Source organism: Trachurus trachurus (genome assembly GCF_905171665.1).
Source record: "Trachurus trachurus genome assembly, chromosome: 12".
Classification (NCBI taxonomy): domain Eukaryota; kingdom Metazoa; phylum Chordata; class Actinopteri; order Carangiformes; family Carangidae; genus Trachurus; species Trachurus trachurus.
The window spans coordinates 26,027,089-26,045,442 of NC_139908.1; the positions used below are offsets into that span (position 1 = coordinate 26,027,089).

At 40.7% G+C, this 18,354-nt stretch overlaps 1 protein-coding gene across 1 annotated transcript; it reads right to left on the minus strand.

The window, feature by feature from the left end:
- Positions 1-1,182: 1,182 nt before the first annotated feature.
- On the minus strand, positions 1,183-16,507 carry LOC310994884 (long-chain fatty acid transport protein 2). The gene is made up of 10 exons (XM_083983769.1): positions 15,556-16,507; positions 12,331-12,534; positions 12,024-12,182; positions 9,908-10,032; positions 7,276-7,470; positions 5,801-5,891; positions 5,490-5,688; positions 2,826-2,923; positions 2,048-2,178; positions 1,183-1,757 (listed from the first exon to the last, which is right to left on the minus strand). Exons 1-10 carry the CDS (start codon positions 16,031-16,033, stop codon positions 1,581-1,583), a joined length of 1,857 nt encoding a protein of 618 aa, XP_083839895.1. The 5' UTR covers positions 16,034-16,507; the 3' UTR covers positions 1,183-1,580.
- Between the last annotated feature and the right edge of the window lie 1,847 nt (positions 16,508-18,354).

The window sequence follows — 18,354 nt, forward strand, 5'->3', positions numbered from 1 at the left end:
ATTAGCAGTTTTTCCATAAAACATTAATGTCATATACAGTACAAAGTACAAAACTGGAATGGAAAAAATAAATGCAAAGCTTGTTAATTCATTACTAAAATTAAACCAAAGTAAAAAAAAATTAAAAAAAAAAGAAACATAGTAAAATATTTCCATTCAATTGTTTAAAATAATATAACTATTCCTGAAGTTGGTAAATTATATTATTCAGATAAATTAATAACATCTATCTTGTATTCTATATTGCATTGATTCAATACCATACATCAAATAGAAGTTGTCTGAATATTGTATGGACTGTTAGAGGCTACAGTGTTCTATTATATTAATTTTCAAAACAATAAAACTGCCATCTTCTCCAAATCTCTTCTGTTCACATCATATGGTAACATCTGTTTCTATTTATCTACCTCTACATTTTAGCTTGAAGTGTCAAAGTTATTGTAGGTAGAGTCAATTTTATATCAATGTATCAATAAGTCTTTAACTTATAAAGCTTCTATCTAGAGAACAGTTATATTATACAGTTATACGAATGTCTTTATCTTATTCTTCCCAGGCATCGGAAAAAGTACATAATATAAATTCTTCCACAAAAGTCTACGTGCATAATAACAGTTCAAATAAAGGCCATCATCAGTATCAATTACTACTGGACCAGACAGCCACTGATAAAAGGAATGACTCAACAGCACCTATTTCATCAATACGTCATGTCAGCTCATTTTAACCTTAATATTATCTTCACTCCCCACATGTTTCTAATCAATGCAAGTTTGCAGTTTTGTGTTTTTCTTCAGCACTGTAAAGCAGGCATCAATGAAGTCGAGTCAGAAAAGGGACAGCTCGTACACTCTGGACCTCTAGAGGAAGAGCTGCTGGGTCGAGTTTAACTATAATAAATCATGATCCAGACTCTGAGCCTGCTTTGTGTCCAGAGGACAGGGAGGTGGACAGCTATAAAAGATGTGAGGGAAAGAAAAATCATATATAACTTCCCAATCCATCCCACGGCCCTTTGCTGCATGTCATACCCTCTTCCCTTCTCTCTTTAACTTTGTTATCTCTCTCTCTCACAGAAAAAGCAGAAAAATAACTGGAAATAACAGTTTAATTTTTTTTTTTAAAAAGCACTTCTGGCTAAAACAGACCGTGCATGTAGTGGATTGGTTTGACATGACTGGAGTTGTACTGGATTAGTACTGTGAAAGTGCGCATGTCATAAATGATGCTAAATTCACTAAGTAGACCATAATGCAGGGAGGTTTGCTAAAGTATGATCCAATATATTTACTGACTTTAACATTAGAAATAGAGTCTCCAATAAAAAGCCATCTCTAATTAAGGTCTAACTTTTGTAATTAAGATTAAAAATTACAGTTAGTTGAAAACAATTGTTTTCTTTTTTTAAGTTTTAAATCAAATTTCCACAGAAATCCAGCTTTGTTTTGTTAAATGCTGGGAACTACTGTGACCACAAGTCAGGGTTTTAAACCCAGACAAATGGAAAAGCAGCCGTGACATGAATCATCTTCATCTCATCATTAGACGTCTGTCTCGGTGAACCAGTGTTAAAACATTTATAAACTGAGCTTTCCTGAGACAATGTCTTCATATATAGACCCAGTCAGGAGAGTAAAGTCCTTTTGAGAGGCATCTAAGAAATACACAGGTTCTTGGATGACATCTGGATTAAAACCCTCTTGGACCAGCTTCACCTTCTGCTGCTTGAAGGTCTCAGTAACATCCAGAGAGGTCTGAAAATACACAGACACAGATCAATGAGTTTACTTTACATTTAAAACTACACACTGAGTAGTTACAATAATAATAAAAAATACATTTTATTTGGAACATTTTACAAAATGCTCAAAGACACTTTACACTTTTAAAAATCATAAAATAGAGTGAAGTCAGAATAAAATACAATTCAAAAACAGCAATAAAACAGACAAACTTATCCATTAAAAGCTTATAGGTCTTGTATGTTGGGAGGTGTGTGCAGATACAGATGGGTTTGTGGGAGTGAGTCATGTATGTAACTCACCTGTATTCTGAGGAAGCGCGGCCAGGCGTATGCAGGAAGAGTCTGTACTAAGTGACTGTGCAGCTCCGGTCCATTTAACTCGTGGTCATGCTTTAAGACAACTGCAGCCATACCTGCTCGGCCTTCATGTCCTGCACACACACATTTGGAAAAGGTCACCAAGTGATGCTGAATGAACAAGTGCAAACTGACTCCTTCTATTTCATCAATTCAATGTTTTATTTCTACGACACACAGGTCAGCATGACTGTGGGGTGGAAGGAGCTCCTGGTTCTGGTCCAGGTAAAGCCTGCATAGTCATGACAGCTTTCCAGAGTTGAGGAAAGTCTTTCCTCTTGAGCTTTGCAGCTTAAAGGTTTCTCAAAGACTTCTATCATCACATAATATCTGTGTGTGCTGTAGAATCTTTCTCTTCCAAACCTTTAGCTGGTAGGAATGAAGCTTATCAGAAGTTATGTACATCTTCATTTCTCTCTTCTATCAGGTGCAAATTGATATCACTGAAAACACTGATGCATGCTAGTTTTATTGGATATGTTGTGCTTTTTTAAATTAATTTTATGAGGGTAAAAACCTCAGTTTACACTGATGTATGTCATCTGTCAAAAGCAAAATTAATTAATTCTTATCTGGTGCAACTTCACCAACTTACAAGGTGGAGGGAGAACCTTTTGTAATGTGCTTCTTGATGACCCTGATGAAACGTGTGGTCTAATAAAGTTATTTTTCTTACTGTTGCTGGAGCTTTTTTGTTCTTTTTTATAAATCAGTCACTGACCTGGTACACTGACTCCATAGACGTTGACTTCCCTGAAAAAATCGAGGAGACCCAAAACCTCTGACACCTCCGTGGTGGACACGTTCTCTCCTTTCCACCTGTGGAACAGAGTTAAATGTAGTTAAACCTACAGACAGTCAGATATTTGATGCTACATTGTAACTTATTATTAAATCCAAAGAAATTCCAACATTTTTTATAAAGACATTAATTAGATGCTTTAATGTAAATAGTACCCAAGAACATAAATGCAGTTTGAATAATACCACAGAGACCTAGCTATATAAGTGTGGCCTTTCACTCTTCAGAGTTCAACATACAGTATAAACATCTACTGTAGCATCAAAAGTCTACATTAGCCTTTTAATGACAATGATCAGATCTTCTACAACAACCATCATCACAACAGTGGTGTGTCTGCTTAAATGCTTAAAGGGATAGTTCAGCTTCTTTGAAGTGGGGTTGTATGAGCTACAAATGACCATTAAGTTCACTAGATGCAGTAGAAAGGTCTCTCCCCCACTGAGAAACACCGGCACATCGCGCTGCACCGAGAGACAGCGTATTTTCACTGCCTATGAGACATCCTGTCTCAAAATAATACACAATACCCAGGGGGCAAAGCAAAAAAACAGACATGGAACGTTGTAAAAGGTTTGACACCAGAAATGATATCTAGGAACTTCAAGGATTAAAACCTGGGTGGACAACCCAGTCAACTAGCTGCTAGAAAGCTACAGGGGCCAAAACCCCTCTTCTTGGGTAATTTGGCTGGCGAAATTATGTAAATGCAAATATTTAGGTAGCCTACTACAACGGCATAAATAGTCATACAACTATAACATTTGGCAGAGAGTATCTTGACACATAGGGGGAGGCATGAAAAAAAGATTCTGGGGTTTGTTGCAACTCAATTTTAAGATATCACCCTCAACATCCCAAAAAAGACAAAAAAAAGTACTGTTGGCCTGACAAATTCTCATGAAAATTATGATTTTTCAGCACTTTATGGAGAAGATCTATGCCTAACATGTATATAGAAAAGTTCCTTAATTCATAACCTTCCATTTGAGTCCAAGATAGCCTTTCTACTAGCTACTGGAAAGCTACAGGCTGTCTCCAAACAATGCAACACCTATTGTGAAAAACTACATGTTAACTGGCATGATCAGAAAACATTCTATTTCTGGTCTCCCCGAAGTGAACAGATAGATAGATAGAGAAGACCATTGGCCACAGCAAGTGGGGCTTTTGAGATAGAAAGGCTATCTTGGACTCAAATGGAAGCTTATGAATTAAGGAAATTTTCTATATACATGTTAAGCATAGATATTCTCCATAAAGTGCTGAAAAATAATAATTTTCATGAGAATTTGTCAGGCGAACAGTACTTTTTTTGGTCTTTTTTGGGATGTTGAGGGTGATATCTTAAAATTGAGTTGCAACAAACCCCAGAATCTTTTTTTCATGCCTCCCCCTATGTGTCAAGATACTCTCTGCCAAATGTTATAGTTGTACGACTATTTATGCCATTGTAGTGCTTAAATATTTGCATTTACATAATTTCGCCAGCAAAATTTCCCAAGAAAGGGGTTTTGATTATCCAGTTCAACATAAGATAAGTGAGTTCAAGTCTGGTTTTAGAGATGTGCATTAACTCTGTGGTTGTTATCGTACGGTAACCCAGTGGTTCAATTGGCTTTTGTAAGGAGGGGGAGCTCTTCTTCACTCACAACATTTTTATTTAGGGGAGACCAGGGATGGTTGTAACAGCATCACTTTCACCAATAAGGGATAATATTAGAGTTATGTAATCAATATCATGTATTGTGTACCCACTCACTCCCTGACATTGCTTGTGAATTTGCATGGCTGTGTGAAGAAGTGTGTAGGTTTTACAGCCAAAATACTATTTTTTTAGGTAAAAATTTTTTGGACCAAGTCTAAATTTTGACTATCAATACCGTTGAAGTTTGAATCATGTAACTTAAGATGAAAGAGCAGGTTTTCAGGTGAAATATGAGTCATTTCATAAAAGTTTATTTTAAACCACCATGCTGGTACAGCTGGTCAAACAGTGACTGACAGGGGTGGGGATGGTTGTTACACCTTTTATCTTTTATCTGTGTGTCATTAAGTGCCCTGTTTCCTCTGCTTCACCATGGGCTTCTTTCAGGCCACACTTTACTGTTCCAGAGTACGATCTAAAGTAAAAATTTACAATGCATCAGCTGGTCAGAAAAAATGTTTTTTTTTAATCTGGAACTATACCAAACTCACTCAGTACTCCTCTGTACTCCTCCACACAGACAGGCTCATTGACAACAGTGTACTGCCTGTGTCTCTGTGCAGCGTGATGCACCGGCATTTCTCAGTGGGGGGGAGCAGAGACATTTCTACTGCATCTAGTGAACTTAATGGGCATTTGTAGCTCATGCAACCCCACTTAAAAAAAAACTGAACTATCCCTTTAAATTAAATAATTTTTGTGTCATTATTTGACAAGAGGAAACACTGTTCAGTGACCAATACATGACCATTCAATCACATGTGATCGCCATGCCACTGGGTAGAAACAACAAGCTGAAACCATCAAATTGAACTAATCACTAACCTACACACTGACAGAATCAGAAAAGACATGAGTTATGCTGATTCTGATACCTGAATGTGTCTCCGATGCGGTCATGGAAGTAAAGGAAGTCCCTGTGATCATGGAGCAGCAGGTCTCCAGTGTTGAAATAAACGTCCCCGGCTTTAAACACATCCCGGACCAGCTTCTTCTCAGACTGGACCTTGTTTCCAGCGTAGCCCAGGAACTGGCTGGTGGCCGTCAGGGGAGCCACCAGGATCCCTGGCTGTCCTGTGCACAGAAAACAGGACATACAGGTGGAGGGCTCATCAGCTCTTCCTCTGTACTGCACGCTGGATGTACGAGTGTCATTTGAAAAGGACTCAGCATGCCATTAAATTACCTATTTGTGCTCGTATGCATCTTCCGGAGGCTGATCTGACCGGCTCATACGTGTGTGGATCATATCTGAGGAGCTCAAATGGCATAAAAAGCTAGAAAAGAAAGAAAAAAGAAAGACAGAAAGGTTTTTGAGACATGAGTGAGCAATGGTTGCCATAATACAGCCAGTTAACAGAACCTTATTAGGGCCATGTAAAACAATCTCCCATATCAAGACTAGGGTCTGAACATATCAAAGCAGAACATGTAGCATAACATGTACACCAAATAACTAACTAATTAATGAATAGAATAAATGTGACCCACTATAAAAAAAAAAAAACATGTACTGTATGTTACAGTGATACCCGGAACTTGATGAACCATTGTTTAAAGGGATAGTTCAACATTTTGGCAAATTGGCTCATTGCCATAATCCCTATAGTTTTAGGAGTAGGTTCATTACCTTTAATTGTCGATGCAAGCTGTTTTTAGAACAGCGGAGCAGAGCCGTGAGCTGCTCAGAGCTACGCTACGGAGGCTAATGGGATTTCTTGGTTTCCCTCATCAAACTCATCAAATACACAATCCAACAACTCCAAAACGCTCTGGTGGACAAGTTGTGACCTGCACATTCACCACGCTATGAGATAATAACGGAACGTTACGAGACGGAGTTGTTTTTGAGGCTAATGCAGAGACTGCTTGCTGAAAAACTGCCCCAGTGCGTCAGCGGTTTTGCATGAATTACGCATTTCAAACATTGACAAAGCAGTCATCTAAAGGAACATACTCTGTCTGTAAAAGCACAAGATTAATCCAACTGCAGAATAAGGTAAAGGTAGTTCACCCAAAATTCAAATTTCACTCATTATCTACTCACCCTCATGTCGACTAAGAGCTGTGAGAATGTTCAGAGTGCTCCGTGCCTTCTCGGAGTTACGGGGGGGTCCGCGCAGCAGTATTTGTCCATATAATGGTTGTGAATGGATACCACTTTTCTTCATCCAAAAAGACACACCAAAAAACATCCCAATACCTCCATAGTGCTCGTCTGTAATGTCCCTCTTGTATTGAAGCCCCGACATGAGAAATTGTTCCGCCGGTCAGTGCAAATCACGCAAGATTTGCACTGACACAGGAAGAGTAGTGAACTGAGACACTGGGAGCTTCCACTACAAACAAGCTTAAAATATAGACTTATTAAATTTTTTTTGGAACAATTTCTCATGTCGGGGCTTCAATACAAGAGGGACATTACAGACGAGCAGTATGGAGGTATTTGGATGTTTTTTGGTGTGCTTTTTTGGACGAAGAAAAAGTGGTATCCATTCACAACCATTATGGACAAATACTGCTGTGCGGACCCCCCCCGTAACTCAGAGAAGGAGCGGAGGACTCTGAACATTCTCACAGCTCTTAGTCGACATGAGGGTGAGTAGATAATGAGTGAAATTTGAATTTTGGGTGAACTATCCTTTAAGATGTGTTCCTGACCTTGTTGAAATAGCTTGCCCTCCCAATGGGGCCCACTTCATCGGTGTAGTTGAGGAAGCCGACGCTGGCCTCAGTCAGGCCGTATCCCTCTCTTATCTTGATCCTCCCAAAGCGTCTGACAAACTCCTTCCACACATCTGACCTGAGACCACTTCCTGCTGCCAGCCGAACCCTTTGAACACGCTCCTCGGGAACCTGGAGGCAGGAAAGGGTGTGGATGAAAAAGCAGCATTTAACTTCATAAAGATGTAGTCACACATGTTGGCAAGAGTGATTAGACGATACCTATGCCAAATAGTAAAGTATACAGGTAACATTGACATAAAACTGTATAACATTCTGGCAGAGTCAGAGTCAGGACAGATTATCCAGTTCAACATAAGATAAGTGAGTTCAAGTCTGGTTTTAGAGATGTGCATTAACTCTGTGGTTGTTATCGCAACCCAGTGGTTAAATAGGCTTTTGTAAGGAGGGGGAACTCTTCTTCACTCTTCTACAACATTTTTATTTAGGGGAGACCGGGGATGGTTGTTAACAGCATCACTTTCACCAATAAGGGATAACATTAGAGTTATGTGATCAATATCATGTGTACCCACTCACTCCCTGACATTGCTTGTGAATTTGCATGGCTGTGTGAAGAAGTGTGTAGGTTTTACAGCCAAAACACTAATTTTTTTAGGTCAAAACTATGACTATCGATACCGTTGAAGTTTGAATCATGTAACTTAAGATGAAAGAGCAGGTTTTAAGGTGAAATATGAGTCATTTCATAAATGTTTATTTTAAACCACCATGCTGGTACAGCTGGTCAAACAGTGACTGACAGGGTGGGGATGGTTGTTGTTACACCTTTTATCTTTTATCTTTGTGTGTCATTAAGTGTACTCTGTCTTGATAGCTGTACAGTCAGGTGTGAAAGGAGGCTCCCACATGTTTATTTTCAGCCTATCCCTTTAGCCCACAGCACCTGATCTATCTGATCATACAAATCAGTGGCCCTGAAATGTGTGTTTCTCTTCCCATTTTGGGTTTGCCTGTATGACACACACACACACACAAGTGCAGTGCTGTCTCTCTCTTCTCTGCTCTCTGGACTGGGCTGCCTGTCATGGAGCCCTATGGGTTTAGATTTGAGTTCTCAACAGCCGGTCCGGCCCAACCCACCCGACCGGACCGGACGCGTCAGTTCGGTGGGAATATGTAGCTATAAATGACTCAGGTCGGGCTGTTCCTCGGACTTCTCCTTTTTTTTAAGCAGGTTTGGACATTTTCGGGGACAGCTTTACCCGGTGACAGGTCGGCCTAATTGGGGACTGTCATTACACTTTGTTGTGACAGTAGACTACTTGACTCTGAGCGTCAGCAGCACTGGGGAAGCTGCGGAATGGATTCAGAAGCTCTGACACCGTGCTCTGAAAACAGCGCTGAGTGTGTGTGTGTGTGTGGGGGGGGGGGGGGTCCAAATGAATGATGTTGGTATGATGAAGTCGTATAATGGTAGCTACACCCATATACACTATATTACCAAAAGTATTCGCTCACCTGCCTTTACTCATTCTATGAACTGAAGTGCCATCCCATTCCTAACTCATAGAATTCAATATGATGTCGGTCCACCTTTTGCAGCTATTACAGCTTCAACTCTTCTGGGAAGACTGTCCACAAGGTTGAGGAGAGTGTTTATAGGAATTTTTGACCATTCTTCCAAAAGCGCATTGGTGAGGTCACACACTGATGTTGGTCGAGAAGGCCTGGCTCTCAGTCTCCGCTCTAATTCATCCCAAAGGTGTTCTATCGGGTTCAGGTCAGGACTCTGTGCAGGCCAGTCAAGTTCATCCACACCAGACTCTGTCATCCACGTCTTTATGGACCTTGCTTTGTGCACTGGTGCACAGTCATGTTGGAAGAGGAAGGGGCCCGCTCCAAACTGTTCCCACAAGGTTGGGAGCATGGAATCGTCCAAAATCTTTTGGTAATCTGAAGCATTCAAAGTTCCTTTCACTGGAACTAAGGGAATTTATACACCTGGGGCCAGGCCAAGTGATTAGGACACCTGATTCTGATCATTTGAATGGGTGAGCGAATACTTTTGGTAATATAGTGTATGTATATGGCTACACCCACAATTATTATAAAACACTGAAGCAGAGCACACACTGGGGTGGGCTTGATACACATTCAAAAGATGATTTAAGCTCAAAAGAGTTTGTTTTTTTTTTAGCTCAAAGGGTATTTTAAAAGCGTTTGAGCTTTTAAAAATATATACTTTTCTTGCTATTTATGTAATATACTGTATACCTAAAAATTACCTTCTACAGTGTAGTGAGAGTCCTTGTGGCAAATTTACAGACAAGAAAAATCAACATGTGTTAAAAGCAGATTCTATTATATCAACAGAGCATCCATTTAGTTTGGTTTGGTTTTATATTTGAAAGCATTCTACTATTCTATCTATATCTGTATGTATCTATCTATCTATCTATCTATCTATCTATCTATCTATCTATCTATCTATCTATCTATCTATCTATCTATCTATCTATCTATCTGAAAAAATGCTGTAAAGTAGAATGTTTTCTATCTTCTAATGTCTGCATTGAACACTGCAGCCTGGACTTGTGAGTCTTACCACAGGATGGTTGACCAGGTATCGACAGAGCTCTCCTATGTACTGCACCACAGTCACTTTGTGCTGCACACAGTCCCTCCAGAACTGACTGGCAGAAAACTTCTTTTTTAACACACACGTTGCACCTACGGTCCACAGGAAAAGACAGTGGGGATGAGAAGGCAAAAACAGGAAGAAGTCGAAGACAATAAACTTCTAAAAAAACTCTGAAAAAGACTTTAACGCATACTCTATGTCTAACAATGCAAAACAAGAATTGTTTGTGAGGAATTTCCTCTGCTTTGTTTGCTTTGCCGTTTCTTCTGGCATGCGAGGAAGTGAGAATTCCTTATAGACCTAAGAAAAGCATATCTGCCGTCGTGTTGGTTTCCTCCAGCATTTCTAAATATGACTGGAAAATCTTCCAGCAACTGTTTTTGTTTGATGCCACTGATGACACAGTCTTAGAGCTTTGTTCACTCACAAAACACAGCCAACGGAACAGTCATAAAAAATAAAAAGATTTAAAAATGAGGGAGCAAAACCAAAAGCTTAGGAAACTAAGCTCACAGATCGGCTTTGTATTTCAATTTGGATAAATTTATGCACAAATAACAGATGAGCCAAACTATGGTGATTTTGCAGTTTTAATCCTCAAATGTTCCGTGTAATTCTCTGGGAAATACACAAATTTACTTTGTTTGAGCCAAATCTGATGAAATTTCCTCAAGTTATAATGAGATATCGTGTTGAAATGAACTTTGACCACCAACATGGTCCACTCTCTTCCTTTAGGAGCTCCCACTATACTTCATTTACAAGGTAAAACCATGCTTTGTCCGGTCACCATGACCTTGACCTTTGACCGCCGAAATCTAACCAGTGATCGTTCTAATGTTTGTGCCAAACCTGAGGAAATTCCTTCACAGACAAGTTCCTGGACATGAAAGGGGGGATGGGGGTTAACTCCTACACTGACTGAGGTACAGCTGTTCTTGGGTGGCACGGTGGAGCAGTGGTTAGCGCTGACGCCACCCAGAGACAAGGTTGAGGGTTTATTCACGAGCCTGTGGCCTTCCTGGGTGGAGTTTGCACGTCTGTGTGGGTTCTCCCCACGTTCTCCAGCTTCCTCCCACAGTCTAAAAACATGCACACCAGGGGCCGTATTTATCAATCTTCTTCGAATTACTCCTAAGAACACTGCTGAGAGTTGACCTAAAGAGTTGAAGTAAAAAAAATTCTTGGCTGAAAGCTGCACTTAAAAAGGTAGTTATCAAGTGTCTTACTCACACTTTATCTTAAAGGGATAGTTCAACATTTTGGCAAATTGGCCCATTGCCACAATCCCTATCATTTTAGGAGTAGGCTCGTTACCTTTAATTGTCGGTGCAAGCTGTTTTTAGAACGGCAGAGCAGAGCCGTGAGCTGCTCAGAGCTACGCTACGGAGGCTAATGGAATTTCTTAGATTTCTTCATCAAACTCATCAAATACACAATCCAACAACTCCAAAACGCTCTGGTGGACAAGTTGTGACCTGCACATTCACCACGCTATGAGATAATAACGGAAGCAGTCTCTGCATTTGCCTCGAACACAACTGTCTCACAACGTTCTGTTATTATCTCATAGCGTGGTGAATGTGCAGGTCACAACTTGTCCACCAGAGTGTTTTGGAGTTGTTGGATTGTGTATTTGATGAGTTTCATGAGGGAAACCAAGAAATCCCACTAGCCTCCTTAGCGTAGCCCAGAGCAGCTCCGCCGTTCTAAAAATAGCTTGCACCCACAATTAAAGGTAACAAACCTACTCCTAAAACTATAGGGATTATGGCAATGGGCCAATTTGCCAAAATGTTGAACTATCCCTTTAAGTTTGAGAGTAGGACGAATTTGTACAAATTGTCAGCACTTAAGACTAAAATGGCACTCTAAGACACTTGATAAATACAGCCCGAGGTTGACTGGTGACTTTAAATTCCCTTTGGTGTGTGTTTAAGTGGGCATTGTGTGTTTCTATGCCGGCCTGAGATAGACTGGTGACCTGTTCAGTGTGTTCCCACCCTAACCTCAGCTGGGATTGCCTCCAGCGTCCCCTTGACCCTGTGTGGATAGTTGGATGGACGGCTGTTCTTCTTACCAAGGTGTATGCATCCTCCCATTCCCAACAAGGAAGCAGACATGTGGTAAAGAGGGAGAGTTACGTAGATGATGTCATCAGATGTGGCTCCACACATTTTAAAGAAGGCCATGCTGGCAATGGCTTTCAGATGACCCACACGGGCCGCCTTGGAGAGACCTTGAGGAGAATGATACCACAGTTTGTGTTGAACCTTTTGCTTTAACATAATATTACTATTGGTTTATCAGGATCCAATATTGTCCATATGTGATTTCTGTATGCTATGAGGTGTCAGTCTCCTGTAGGTGCTGGTGCAGTAGCCTACCTGTTGTGCCCGACGTAAAAATGAAGAGGAAGTTCGACATGATGTCAACTTTAGGAAGTTCACTTAAGGTTTCTCCAGACATGTGCTCCACCTTGTCCAATAAAGTGTTGACATGCTGCAAGGGAGACGTGTGATCCACCACCCACACAGACACGTTGTCCCTCTGTAGGTCAGGCAGCACCTCCTCCACCAGCTGCATCAAATCTGGAGGAGCAGACACAGTGGGTCAGAACCAGAGCAGAGCTGTTGTTATACAGTTTGTATTGTTGTACAGTATTAGCCAAACCATAACAATCAGGAACTTAAAGGAACAACGAGGAGTTTGTATTTGGTTATAAAAAAGTCTCATATTAATGTGGATGAATCTACATTACCCACACTTGTTGGGTCCATTTTCGATAAATATATCATTTTGTCTCTATCGTTACTTTGTTATTATTATTAGTGGTGGAAACGCTGGGTGAGCCACCAGTGTTTCCTTACTTTCGGTTTTGCGGACGCTGCCCGGTAGGTCATGAGAATAACGCCGCCGAATCGCCGTTTATGGTCGGAACTACGACAGTATCTGATCGTCTTCGAACCTCTGACTTTAATTCTTGATGAATAAAAACATTCTTGGCAAGACGTCCATCTTGCGCCGGTCCAAGAATTTCACCGTGCGTGCGGAGGCTCATGGGAAATGTAGTGTGAAAACACTTCGTTTTCCAAAACTCCTTGTTGTCCCTTTAAAAAGTCAAGGTAATCACATCGGGGTAGCCTTGCGTCACCAGGCTCTTCAGACAAGCGAAGAGCCTGGTGTCCGTTACCTTGAATTTCGTCTGCATTCTGGTTCCTGTCTGTAGCGGATACCGAAATCACCAAATTCACCAAAATAAAAGTGTTCACCAACATAAAACTTATAAAATAAACATTAACTTGTAATAGCCTACAATAAAAGCAAAATGTTAACTTAATGGCTCGGGACTTTCTTGTAAATTATATTCCTTAAATTAAAGAGTTTTACCGCATTTTATTAGCTCGGTGCTTTTATTTTGACGGAAAGGTCTGTCTCTCTCGCCCTGGATCCGTTTCCTACCAAAACAGCGAGTCAACGGCCCCAGACTACATCAGTGTGATTCAGGGACAGCCCCTTTCATTCAGGCACAGGTGTATTTACTGATGGGAGTGGTCACTGAAACCAGCTAACTATCAGTTGAACTGATAGCTTTTCAAATGTGAGGAAACTTTCATCTTTTTATCTCACTTGCACTCTGCACAGTCCGTGATATGTCACAAGTCACAGCACACTGCTCTCTGTATGACCATACATGTATATTTTTTAAGTTTTTATGGTGAAATTGGCTCATTTTGACAAATGACTTGAGAAACTTGGAGATGACTTTGAGAGTTTAGTGTCACATTTCAAGATGTATTATATAAAATACTAACACAACACAGTATTGTCATGATTTTCACTTACAGTAACTATAGTGGGATATTAAGATTTCCTGTTTTATTTTGAAATGGTTTAGCTGGCTTCCAATGACTCCAATCTCTCAGCCTCACACCAAATGATTCACATTCTGTCAACTCTGTTTTCTGTTTGGTGCTGGAGTAAGTGTCACTGGATCTGTTTTTCTCAAGTCACAGATCTTCAGAAAATTCAGACAATTAACTGACATTTTCCAGTTGTGTGCTGCTGACACTTAGCTTTCCAACCCCAGAACTCTACAGAGACTTGTATGTGTGACTTTAAGTTAAAACTAAAATAAAACTTGTATTTCTTTGCTTGATGATTCGTGTGAACTTTTGGGAGTGAAAACACAGAGTCTTTAAGGCTGATATGATCTTGTGCCTGGTTAATTCAAACTGTGTCTAGTGTTGTGTTGATGAACAACGCCCACTTCAGAGATAATAAGTGTGAACCATTTCACAACACACCGTTATCTTCTGTTATCATACCATACATCCCAGCTGGGTTCGTCTTGTTTCCCCTGGAAATGATTCCTCTTTTCTCTTTGTGATTTGTTACATTGTAAGATGTTTTATCAGCTTGAAGAGGGTGTTTTTGTGTGTGTGTGTGGTCTATTAATATGTGTTTTTAGTCATTTAAGCATTCAGGGCCACCACAGACGACAGTCAGCATAACATGAACTCTAGCTTTTTCTGCAGACTAGATGTGAACACAACAAAAGGGCCTGTGAGAAATAAAAGGAAGCTTCTCATTAAGGCTTGTTGTTGATAAGAATCAACACTGTGCATGTAAATGAATGCACTAACTATGGGAGGTCGAACTTGAAGCGGGCTGGGGTGGGGTAGGTCAAGGGGGGGGGGGGGGGGGGGGACAGCATCAGATGGCTATTGGAACATACACCGAGGGGTTTGTTTACTTCAGGATACATGTTTGTAAACAGAGCTGTAATACAAAGTCTCGCCAAGTCTCACGTGAGAGTCAAGTTGACGGCTAACTATGTTTACAGGTCGTCTGAAGCTCCCGTTTGTTTGATTAGGAATATGAACTCCATTTTACCGTTTACTACGTTTTCGTAGCAGTAAGAGTCTGGGTATTGTTTATTCTACCTAGCCTATAAATATAGGCTGAGCGCGTCAACTTGACTCTCTCAGCTCTGTTTACAAACATGTCCTTTTTCTTGAAGTAGCCTAAACAAACCCCCCGGTGCATTTTTGAAACCATCTGACGTTGTCTGTGGAAAGAAATGACGGTTTTGTAGGATGTAAACAGCCTATCCATCCACTCCCATTATACGCTGCTGACAGACAGAATGCTGCATACTGTAACTAGAGCAATTAAAAAGAAAATTTTCAGATTCATTCTTTTAGATCTAAAATATTTGGAAACTAGAGCCCCGCATTGAATTTGCCTGGAATTGTCCTTTAAATTAGCCTTGTCCTTTTATCAAGCTAATTATTTTTGCACTCTGTCCCTGCAATAAGACATATGCTGACTTTTTTCTATTCTAACTTTAAACTCAGAACTCAGAGTTTCTATGACCCCCCCCCCCCCCCCCCCCCCAGAAAAAACGCCCTTGGGGGTGATTGTAAAGGGCCCCAAATAATCTGGATCCGGCTCTGCAGAGACTCGTGTGAGTTTTACAAACAACAGTGTTTGTCACATCGCAGTCTCTGGCCTCTGTGTGTGAGAGAGCTTCACTCTTGACTCCCTCAGAGACTGACTTCTGACTGTTTAAGACCAGACCCGGACCAGACCAAGAAAACGTGTCAAACCTGCGCCCACCACCAGCGTCCTGGCTCCGCAGCTCTGAACGCAGTGGAGCAGAGTCTTCGCCTTCACGTTGACGTTGAGAAACGCCACTTCGCAGCCCAGTTTGCACAGTCCCAACCACGCACACATAAAGTCCGGCTCGTTGCACATCAACTGGGCAACAATGTCCCCCTTTTTCAGAGAGCCCTCCGTCCTGAACGCGTTGGCGAACCGGTTGCTCCTGTAGTCCACATCCTGGTATGTCAGGGTCTGGTCCTCGAAGATAATGAAGGGTTTGTTCGGGTTCGTCCTCGCCTGGTGGAGAAAACAGTCGAGGTATGTGGTGATCCCTCGCTTCATACTGGCCTGCAGCGTCTTCTTGTACCTCCGAAGTTTCAAATAATACATCAGATCATCCCAGAAGTAGGGATAAGTGGTCCTCTGGTACACGAGCAGGGCCAGCAGTCCCGCTACAACGCTGCTGAACACCAGAGTGATCATCTTTGACTTGAACACACCTCACCTGACTCCAGGACTTTCTCCAAACCTTTAAATCACAGCCCGCAATCGCGCATGACTTGAAGAAACCTGCAGCCGAACTGATAGCTCGCTCATTATGCCGTTTCATGGCAGCACGCTGACAGCCAATGAGCTATGAGCACACGAACATACACACACACTCTCACACACACTCGCCACCTACCACCCCCAAGGTGCAAGACATATTGCAGATGACCTTTCCCCTGCTTTTCCCTCCCTTGTACTTTGAGTTTGTGTCAAGACAGGGGACCTGTTGAGGAAACCCAGTTCTGGTCTGTCCCCACCCGGATGTGGGTCTCCGGCAAACTGGATCGTCAACAAGAGCCCCCCTCTTCAGATCCCAGAGCCTCCAACATAGAGGGACTGCCATCATGCCATAATAGCCTATAATAAAAAGGAATTCACACGACTCATTATGCTGCTGATGCACATTGTTATGTATGGAAAATCAATCAATCAATAAATAAGAATTGTGATTAGATGAAATATATTTCATTCATATTTTTCTCTAATCACATATGAGGTGGCATGTTGGGACATGTAAGTCTGGGAACTCCTTGAAAGACCAGATGGGCTGAAAAGGGAAGTAGCTATGACGGTATAAAGAAATGTACCAAGAGGAGTGATTAATGTGCTTTTTACAAAACACTGATTTTGCATTTTGTAATAATCAGGAAATATGTTGATGAAGAGACGACCTGTACCAAAGCAAGGCAGTCGGGCTATTAGAAAGACTGTAGCCTACTGAAACATGAATTCTATGATGTTCTGCTGTTGATTTTCATATGGCAAAATACTGTAGATTACAGGGTGTGTTACTGCAGATTACCTTTTATGGTTATGGACCACAGAAAGAACATTATGCACATACACAAAGTCCAGGTGAGATTTATTTTTGGAAAAGGAACATGGGACTCTGGACTGGGTCGGATCATCTCAGATCCGGTCGGGATGAGGAGAAGCAGCTGTGGCCAGCTGATCCCTTCAACCACCTCCATCTAAATAAGAAGCTAACCAGGCTAATAATGTGTGATTTATAACAGAATGATTCTTATTGATTTTTGACTCAGAATAATTTGCAGTTGAATGCTTTGACCCTATGTGCTAAACCTCATCATTTGTATTCAATTAAAGTACAATTTGTATTCTCTGAGACAGTAATGTATTGATTATGTGCATTTAAATGATATCCAGGTATAACAACCCACATTATGTTTGTATGCTCTCTTATTAACAATGAATGAAAACTCTATAAACTAAGTCAGCTATCCTCTTCTGAAGTAATTTTAATTTGAATGGATCAAACTTTCAAACGTATAATATCATCATTAGAGGGAATAAGTCAAATCACGTAGTTCACCCTTCTTTAGCCCTTTGAAACCCACTATGTCCTCGTTGTGTCACAGCTCCTCAAGGAATTTCTTTTAGGAAAGATGAACTTGAGAAAATCAAAGATCGTCCTATGTTTCCCACTGACCAGCTACAGTATAGCTGCCTGCTAACTTTTTAGTCCAGTGTCATTTTCAGAATTGTCTACTTGCTCTATTATTTTCTTGTTGTTGGTAGGCTATTTGCATACTTTCTGTAAAGGCTACAGTATGTTTATCATGCTGTCTTTGTGTTTTACATATTCTCTAGCTCTATTTTAATTGTCATTTGAACAGCTGTTTTCAAATGTACCTTAGAAATAAAGTTGACTTGACAGGACTTACCCTCCATGTTTGAACTGTGAGAGGAAACAGGAGAGCCTACAGGAAACATGGAATTAGTTTTCACTTCTTCAGTGTGAGTTAGTATGATTTCACATACTGGACTTCTTTGCAACTCAGCCTGTCTTAGCTACCAGATCAGGACACAAATTGTCTCTCCATAGAAAAATAAAAGTCCTACATACAGGATAAATGTAAAACTGTCCTTAGTTAGGACAATGTGGCTCTGATATACGTGTGATGTCAACAACATGTTTGATTGCATCACTTTCAATGAAATATTGATATTCAATATGCATTTTATTAAAGAACAAGAAACATTTAAGTTCACTCAACTTAAATATTTGTCAAAAATTTGGCAGTGAACAGTCAAGTGCTGGTAGTGCGGTGTAAACAATCACCCCACAAAATGTGGCAACATAACGCACACTAGACTGTATAAGGAGAATCTATGATAAATCATAGATCACAGTCTAAGTGTGCGGTATGTTGCCACATTTTGTGGTGTTTTTTTCTATTAAATATTTGTCAGTTCCTGTGTTCAGCAGCCCAGAACCTCCAATAATGTTGACA

What these genes read in the sequence shown, in the direction of transcription:
- LOC310994884 (XM_083983769.1), bottom strand. Translation starts at nt 16,033, where the DNA reads ATGATCACTCTGGTGTTCAGCAGCGTTGTAGCGGGACTGCTGGCCCTG. An exon ending in TTTTACGTCGGGCACAACAG is followed by an intron (nt 12,183 to 12,330) that starts GTAGGCTACTGC and finishes ATTCTCCTCAAG; the next exon opens with GTCTCTCCAAGGCGGCCCGT. An exon ending in CGCATCGGAGACACATTCAG is followed by an intron (nt 2,924 to 5,489) that starts GTATCAGAATCA and finishes TCTGTTCCACAG; the next exon opens with GTGGAAAGGAGAGAACGTGT.